This window comes from Ursus maritimus, unplaced genomic scaffold (assembly GCF_017311325.1).
Source record: "Ursus maritimus isolate PB19 unplaced genomic scaffold, ASM1731132v1 scaffold_19, whole genome shotgun sequence".
NCBI classification, from domain to species: Eukaryota; Metazoa; Chordata; class Mammalia; order Carnivora; family Ursidae; genus Ursus; species Ursus maritimus.
Window position 1 is genome coordinate 57,379,235 of NW_024424341.1, and position 7,722 is coordinate 57,386,956.

At 61.5% G+C, this 7,722-nt stretch overlaps 3 protein-coding genes across 5 annotated transcripts in view; all 3 read left to right on the forward strand.

The window, feature by feature from the left end:
• The window catches only part of PRMT1 (protein arginine methyltransferase 1), a 9,755-nt gene extending 5,251 nt beyond the window's left edge, over window positions 1–4,504 (forward strand). For both annotated transcript variants that reach the window (XM_040634314.1, XM_040634313.1), the window contains 6 exons: window positions 521–663; window positions 1,489–1,576; window positions 1,675–1,790; window positions 2,690–2,840; window positions 3,130–3,251; window positions 4,203–4,504. In XM_040634314.1, the coding sequence (XP_040490248.1) occupies window positions 521–663; window positions 1,489–1,576; window positions 1,675–1,790; window positions 2,690–2,840; window positions 3,130–3,251; window positions 4,203–4,286 (704 nt within the window). In that variant the 3' untranslated portion in view covers window positions 4,287–4,504. The remainder of the gene's footprint in view (window positions 1–520; window positions 664–1,488; window positions 1,577–1,674; window positions 1,791–2,689; window positions 2,841–3,129; window positions 3,252–4,202) is intronic.
• A 122-nt stretch (window positions 4,505–4,626) lies between these two features.
• ADM5 (adrenomedullin 5 (putative)) lies at window positions 4,627–6,703 on the forward strand. The gene is made up of 2 exons (XM_008684555.2): window positions 4,627–6,020; window positions 6,232–6,703. Exons 1-2 carry the CDS (start codon window positions 5,917–5,919, stop codon window positions 6,485–6,487), a joined length of 360 nt encoding a protein of 119 aa, XP_008682777.2. The 5' UTR covers window positions 4,627–5,916; the 3' UTR covers window positions 6,488–6,703.
• Window positions 6,704–7,261: 558 nt separating this feature from the next.
• Window positions 7,262–7,722, forward strand: part of CPT1C (carnitine palmitoyltransferase 1C) — a 17,711-nt gene continuing 17,250 nt past the window's right edge. For both annotated transcript variants that reach the window (XM_040634316.1, XM_040634317.1), the window contains exon 1: window positions 7,262–7,484. The gene's annotated coding sequence lies outside the window, so the exon portion shown is untranslated. The remainder of the gene's footprint in view (window positions 7,485–7,722) is intronic.

A 7,722-nucleotide genomic window follows, 5' to 3' on the forward strand; every position in this document is an offset into this window, starting at 1 on the left:
CTACCATTGAGCTTTAAATATCTCCATTTGAAGCAAATTTGAACCATGACGTCCTTTGTCCTGTAAATACTGCTGTGTGTGTGTGTGTAATAGAGCCTTTCAGAAAACATGACCATGCTATTAACGACAAAGTCCATCTAATACGTAATCCATACACCATTTTCTGCTTCTGCCTTAAAAATATCCAGAGTGATGAATAAATTTTAAAACTGAGTTGACAGGGGCGCCTGGCTGGCGTGATCTGTAGAGTGTGTGACTCTTGATCTCGGGGTCGCGAGTTCACGCCCCATGCCGGGCATAGAGATTACTTAAAAAAAAAAGAAAAAGTACAAAACCAAACCAAACCAAAAACCCCTGAGTTCGAAGTGTGGCTTCAGCTGGCAGAGTTCTTTGAAGATGCCCAAATGCAGCTCCCAGCCTTTCCTTGAGGAGGCGGGGGCGGCTCCGGTGGGGTCCCCGGGGGAGGCAAGCAGACAGGTCTCCGCAGGGCTGGTCGCATGTGCCTGTCTCTGCCCCGCAGTGGTGACCATCATCAAGGGGAAGGTGGAGGAGGTGGAGCTTCCGGTGGAGAAGGTGGACATCATCATCAGCGAGTGGATGGGCTACTGCCTTTTCTACGAGTCAATGCTCAACACTGTGCTCTACGCCCGAGACAAATGGCTGGTGAGGCCCCCGGCGGGGTGGGAGCAGCTCACGCGGCGTGAGCAGGCGGGGCTCCTTCAGCCACGTGTTGAGTACCTATCAGCTGGGGTCTGGGCAGAAAACCAGAAGCCATGCTAGATATTTCCCCCACAGGGGACTTCATGCAGGGGATTGGCTGCCTAGATGTTGGAGGGCCCAAAGCCAGAATGGGAGGTAACAGGCACCAGGAGCTAGACAGTGACAAGGAGACAGTGTCAGGAGGTGGGCGGTGCTGGGAAGAAGACCATGGCAGGGCAGAAGGATGGGGAGAGGCCAGAGGGCCATGGTTCCAGGCGCTCAGATCTGAGCAGGCCTCCCAGGGGGAGGTGACCGAGACCTGAACAAGGGGTAGGAGCTGCATGAGATCTGGGGCCAAGAGCATCTGGGCAGAGGAACTGGTGCAAAGGTCCTGGGGCAGGAGTGTTCTTACTGTGTGCTGAGGAACAGCAGGGAGTGGGCTGAGGGTCTGGAAGAACGGTAGAAGGAAAAGGGGTGGAGGGGCCTGAGCACCCCCTGATACTTTAGTTTTCCTCTCAGAGGAGCCAGGGAGGGTTCTGCAGATGCTTCAGAACCCGTGAAGGACAGGTCTGAGACAGGTGCTCCTGGATGCTTCCTGGCAGCCGCATGGGGAATAGATGCAGGCTCGAGGGCGGAAGCCAGGAACCAGTGAGGAGGCCATCGTAGGAGTCCAGGTGGCTCAGACCAGGGTGGAGATAGCGTGTGTGGGTAGAGACTGAAGTTGTCAAGGTTTGTGGGTAGTGTTCCAAGGCCTTCCATCCTTTACACCCTCCCCCTCCCCCTCGGCAGGCCCCCGATGGCCTCATCTTCCCGGACCGAGCCACGCTGTATGTGACAGCCATCGAAGACCGGCAGTACAAAGACTACAAGATTCACTGTGAGCTCAGGGGGGCCCCCAGGAGCTCAGGGGGGCAGGGCAGGCTTGGCCTGCATGCCGCTGATGGGCTCACCCCTCCTCCCTGCCTGCCTCCCCAGGGTGGGAGAACGTGTACGGCTTTGACATGTCTTGCATCAAAGATGTGGCCATCAAGGAGCCCCTGGTGGATGTGGTGGACCCCAAGCAGCTGGTCACCAACGCCTGCCTCATAAAGGTGAAGGGGGGTGTGTGGCCAGGTGTCCCCAGGGTTGGAACCAAGGAAGGGCCAGCTGATGCTGAGCAAAGACGGCAGGTCACCCAGTGTTTGCTTGAGGCCTGGGAGTCTCACCTGTCGGCCAGAGGTGGCGCTAGAGGCCCGAGAAGCCACCTTGTCCTTTAAAAAGCTTCATGAGCCAAGCCCCGCGAGTGGTTCCAGGCGCCGTGGCAAGCGAGACCGAACTGGCTGGCACTGCTCTGGGGGGACTCATTCCAGGGAGGCACCCCTGAGCCAGGCAGCTGAGCCCCTTGGCCCGCGCTCCAGCTGCGGGAAGCCCAGGGCCCCAAGCGAGCTGATACACACCTGGGCCGCTGATAAAGAATGACCGTGACTGCGATCGGTTCTTGAGCCCCTCGGTGTCCGCGTGGGGAGCCGGACCCCAGGGTGAACCCTAGAATTGGGCTGCGAGAGGCGGCCCAGCCCTGGTGGAGGAGGAGGAGGAGGAGGAAGTCTGGAGCAAGTGAAGACAGGAGCTGCGAGGGCGGGTGCCAGGGAGCTGTCGGAGGGATTTTGAGCAGGAGTTTGACATGATCTGGCAGACAGTGTTTTAAAATCGTCACACTGGCTGATAGGTCGAGTAAGGGGCTGGGGTGAGGGTGGGGGGGCAGCAGTAGGGAGCCCGGTGAAGAGGCCCCTGCCGTGGTGAGGTGCTGCGGGCGCCCCCCGGGCGGGGCGAGGGCCGTGGAGAAGGGGCAGCGGGCGATTCCCCGAAGCAGAGGTAGTAGCTCTAGAAGGAGAACCGCCCGGTGGTTTGGACGTCGCGAGAAGGGCGCGGGACCCAGGCTCGGACCCCCGGGCTTTCCTGCGCCCGCTGGGCTGGGCGTTGGGGAGTGGGGCTCACGGGGCCTGTCCCGCAGGAGGTGGACATCTACACCGTCAAGGTGGAAGACCTGACCTTCACCTCCCCCTTCTGCCTGCAAGTGAAGCGGAATGACTACGTGCACGCGCTCGTGGCCTATTTCAACATCGAGTTCACGCGCTGCCACAAGAGGACGGGCTTCTCCACCAGTGAGCCTGGCGCCGGGCCTGGGGGAGGGGGGCGCGGAACAGGAACCGGCCGGGGGGGGGGCGGGGGGCCACGGAGGACTCCTGTTGTGACACTGGCTCTGCCGGCTTACCTGGGCGTGTCATGCCTCAGTTTCCCCACCCGCGAAACAGTAAACAACAGTCCCTCTCCAGGGCTTGATGAGAGTGAAGGGATTCAGGTCCTGGAGGGGCCAGGCCGAGGCCCAGAGTGGGGGCTGGGCAGGAGGCCCCGGGGCTGGCTGTGTCCCGGCTGACCCGACTGCACCCCCAGGCCCCGAGTCCCCCTACACGCACTGGAAGCAGACCGTGTTCTACATGGAGGACTACCTGACCGTGAAGACAGGCGAGGAGATTTTTGGCACCATCGGCATGCGGCCCAATGCCAAGAATAATGTGAGGCGCTGGGGGGGCTTGGGGGGGTGGTTGGCTGGCTCAGGAGGGACACCGCTGCCTGTTCTGGGGCTCCAGCAGCCCTCCGCTGGGTTGAGTCTGACCCCTGGGGCGACCCCAAGTGGATGGGAGGACAGAGGGTCTGGAGCCTGGAGTCCAGGGCGGGGGCCTGGGCTAGAAGTGTGGGCACGGGACTCGGTGATCCTCTCAGGACGCTTGTCCCTGTCTGGAGGAGACATTTTGGGCTCTCAGAACTGGAGAAAGATGCTAGTGGCATCTTGCGCAGGACAGTGAAGAAGCCTTGACTCTGGCCCCAAATGTCGGTAGTACAGAGCTTGGGAAACCCCAGACTAAAGAGACAGAGAGAGAGGCCCAGAGCAGCAGAGGAAGCTGGGAGCCTGGGCCGAGGTGGGGGGGACTGAGAGCAGAAGTCCTCAAGGTTATAGGCGACTTTGGCCCGAGCCTTTCCAGGGAGTGCTGGGGGGTGGGGAGCATGGAGCGAGGCCTGGCTTCCAGGAAGCCTGGGAGCTGAGGACGTGCAGACACGGGTTGGGACCAGTGAGTGTTGCCGTGGAGGAGGAAGTGTGCTGGAAGAGAGATTTGCTGCTTAGAAAAGAGGGAAGGAGTAACTGCTTTACTGATGAGAATGGTTCTGATGGGGAACAATCCTTATGCAAGAGACAGAGCAGCTGAGCTCTGCCCTGGAGGGGTGGGCTTGGCTGGGTTCCAGGTGCCCTTTCGGGTGTTGCGGGAGCCGCGGCTGGGAGTCGGGGTTGAGAGCAGATGCTGGGGGTGGGACCAGCACCGTGGAGTCTCCCAGCCTGGATGGGGGGTCTCCGGGGAGCGTGGGAGGTGGCTGGGGGGCGCCTCCTGCCGTGGCCTCCTGACTCGGACGGTTACAGACCTCTGCCTGTCCCGTGTCCAGTCCCCCTCACATCTGCCCTCTCCCCACAGCGCGACCTGGACTTCACCATTGATCTGGACTTCAAGGGCCAGCTGTGCGAGCTGTCCTGCTCCACCGACTACCGGATGCGCTGAGGCGGCGCCCGGCTTCTCCCACCCTGGCCGGGCCGGCCCTGCACGGGCCCAGGGGCTGCGGCATTCTTAGGCAGTTTGGGGGCTCCCCCTTCCTCTCCTTCCCTCCCTCAGAAGGGGGTTTTAGGGGTCTGGGCTGGGGCGGGGCACATCGTGACTGTGTTTTTCATAACTTATGTTTTTATATGGTTGCATTTACGCCAATAAATCCTCAGCTGGGATGGCTCGGCTTCCTGGGGGGCAAAGTGGGGTTCCGTCTGCAGGTGCTGTGATAATGATGTCCTGAGCAGCTGTGGGGGTCATGGGCTGGCGCCTGCTGGTAGCTATAGGTCTCTGTCCCCATCTCTGTGTCTCTAGGTCTCACTCCCTGGCTCTGGCCTCTTGTGGTCTCTGCTTTCCATGGCCCCCTGCCAGGGTCTGCTCCCCTGTTGCTCTCTCTGGGTCCATGTGTCCCCCTCCAATCCCCCTCACTCATGCGCCCTGAGACCCTGTTCCCTCTTGTCCCTGTTGGGCAGGGCTCCTGCCCCCGGTTGCCCTTCCAGGCTGGGGGGAGGGTTGGGGTGTGGGTTCCCAGCATAGCTGGGCCCTTAAGTTTCCCAGAAAGCCATCTTCCCCCCCTCCCCCCAGCACACACATTGTTCCGCCGTCTGGCTGTTTTTTCCTGTCCAGGACCCTCCAAGGCCAGGCGAGGGCTGACTGGCAGTGACTACTGCCCTGCCCTCTGCAGCTGGGGAAACTGAGTCGGGGGGGTATGTTAAGGGAATAGAATTCCTTGTGTGTCTTTCCCCCTCCTAGCTTGGGACTTGGAGGTGAGGGATGGAGGGAGGGACGAGCGGGGTGTCCTACCCTAGGGCAGCAGGGCCTCCCTGCCTCCCTGCTTTACAGAGATGCCTCAGAGGCCCCACTGACAACTCCCCAGGGGCTGTGTTCACCCTCTGCTGCAGGCACGGCGTCTACACTTGACCCTTTCCCATTGCCTTGTGCACCGAGTCCCTGGTCCCCCAGGACGCTGTCCACAGGACCCGGATCGCCTGTGCCGCCATGACTTTCCACGGCCCTGGCTACACCTTCGGTACGGCTGGAGCCCTGGGCCTGGCGGCACGTCACACTATTCCTCTTCCAGGATGGTGTCCCAGCTGTGCTGGGGCCCAGACTCCCTTTGTCCACAACCCGAGGTGGCCCCGCGCGCCCCGCATTTCCTAACCCGAGAAGGAGCCTGGTCCTTGAGACCTCATGGTCCCCGATGGGTTGAGGTTGAGGTCGCAGGAGCCCAGCGCCTCCCTGCCCCCACCCCTTTCCTGGAAGCCCTAAGCTGTGTCAACCACTAGCAGGTGTCAGCTGCCCCGCCCCTCTTCCCTCCGCCTTAAAGGGGTCCCTCTCCCGAGGCCTCCCAGGGTCATAGCTCTGCCGTGTGACCGCACCCGTGAGGGCTCGGAGGCCAAGGAGTAGGACGTGGGAGTCCGGGTTCTAAGCTTACCTTCTGGCGTGGTGTGGCCTCCTCGACTCTTGGCCTCAGTTTTCCCCGCCTGAGCAGTGGGGACTGGCCCTGATTCCTGGCGCCCAAGCGGGCCTCCGGGGGCCTATCTGACTCGGGAAGGGGGCGGAGCCGCACCCCGGAGGGGCCGCTTCGCTCATGGGTTTTAAGGACCGCTCCCGGCCCCACCCCACGATGACTTCCCACATCCTCCTGTTGCTTCTCGCCTCCTCGGTTCTGGGGGACCCGGACTCCTTGGGCAGGTGAGAAAGGCGGGCGGCAGCAGGGACAGGGCGGGAAGGAGACCGCGAGGAGCGTGCGCCCTCTTCAGGCCCCTGCTTTCCGCGTCGGTGGAATGGTGATCTGTAAGCGCGCCTCTGCGGTCGCGGAGTTCTGGGTGCTCCGACCCCACTAAGACCCCTTTCTCGAGAGGATTCTGTTTGAACCCGGCCTTCTCCCATGCTCCCTCCCCAGGCAGCCCCAGCACCAGGTCGCCCAGCACCGCAGGCGCCTCTGTTCCCTGGGCACATGCCAGACCCACCGCCTGCCAGAGATGATATACTGGCTCCGCTCCGCCTCCACCAAGGAGCTCTCAGGGAAGGCCGGCCGCGAGCCCCAGGACCCTCACAGCTACGGGCGCCGCCGTCGGCGCGAGGCCCGAGGCCTGCTCGGTCTCCAGGACCCTGGCCTGAAGAAAAAAGGCCAGCGCAGTGCCCAGCTTTCTGGGTGATATCGGGAGCGTCCCTGGCCCTCCCCTGGACTCAGCTTACCCATCTGTGTATTGGGGCCACGACCCCAAGTTTCTTTTCCCCTAACTCCATCTCCTGGGCTCACTCAAAAACTGTCTCCCCGCGCTGTGACTGGGCTGGACCCGGGGGCACACTGGACCTAGCGTGTACAAAGAATACTAACGTCCAGAGCCTAATAAAACGAGTTTCCTGTTTCAGCCTCTGCTTGTCTGTGCCCATTTCGGCCTCCCCATCTGAGCCCAGTCTCTAACACACTCTTCCCCTTTATCCATGCACCTTTTCCCACACGGAAGTCCCTCTGACTGTCTAACTTGAATCCAATCCGCTGTAGCTTCTCCTTAGCACCACTCAGTCCGTGCAGCTGCATTTTCCGTGGGCGGTTTTGGTGGGCTGACCCAATCCCCAGAGCAGCCCTCCCTCCTCGGGATGGTAGAACTTTGATTCGCTCTGGCTGGATACCCACGCGCGTGACTTTACGTGTACCCAAAGGTGGGCTGTGAATGCCAAGCAGAGCCTCGTTTTGCAGAGAGGAAGGAGAGCGAGACAAAACGGAGTGGGAAGTCCAAGAACCTGGGGTTCGGAGGAGAGGAGCTGCTTAGAACCCGGGAAGCCAATGGTGGAGAAACCGGGCCAAGTAGAAAAAGACTGAGGACCAAGGATCGAACGGAGGGAAAGGATTGGACGCTGGGATTCGAGGGGGCGGGGATAGAACGCAGAGGGCTGGAAGGGGGCGGGGATAAAACCAGAGACTCGAATACCCGGCAAGGCACACGCGAGGCAGAAGTCTGGGTACCTGGATGTCGGATAATAGGGGGCGACCAGGAGCTCCGGAGGCCCGATGACCAAGTCGTGGACTCGTCGCACTGGGATTGGACATATGCAAGTGGGAGACTTGGGTCTGGCGTTCTAAATCGAGGGTGGGGGGTGTGCTCGGGCTTGGTCTCCAGGATCGGATCGGCGGACCTCTGACTCAGCGTGGTAAGTATCGGAGGCGCCCGAGCTCCGGCGGGGCCTGGAGGCCTCTGGCTTAGGTTGGGCGTGCGGGTGTCTCCATCACTTGTCCTCAAAGCTCCCCTCGGCTCACAGCCTCAGCATCCCTGGCTGTGAGGCATGCGCAGTAGGGTGCTCCCTCCTCCATCCCCCTCCAGCCCCCGGCGCGGGGGAGGGGACGCTGGGCCACCCTAGAGCGGACGAATTTATAGACATTCCCCCCCCC

Bases quoted from the DNA above. Each gene is read 5' to 3' on its own strand.
- ADM5 (XM_008684555.2), top strand. From the start codon at position 5,917: ATGGGTTTTAAGGACCGCTCCCGGCCCCACCCCACGATGACTTCCCAC. The intron at 6,021-6,231 runs GTGAGAAAGGCG...CTCCCTCCCCAG, and splicing joins GACCCGGACTCCTTGGGCAG to GCAGCCCCAGCACCAGGTCG.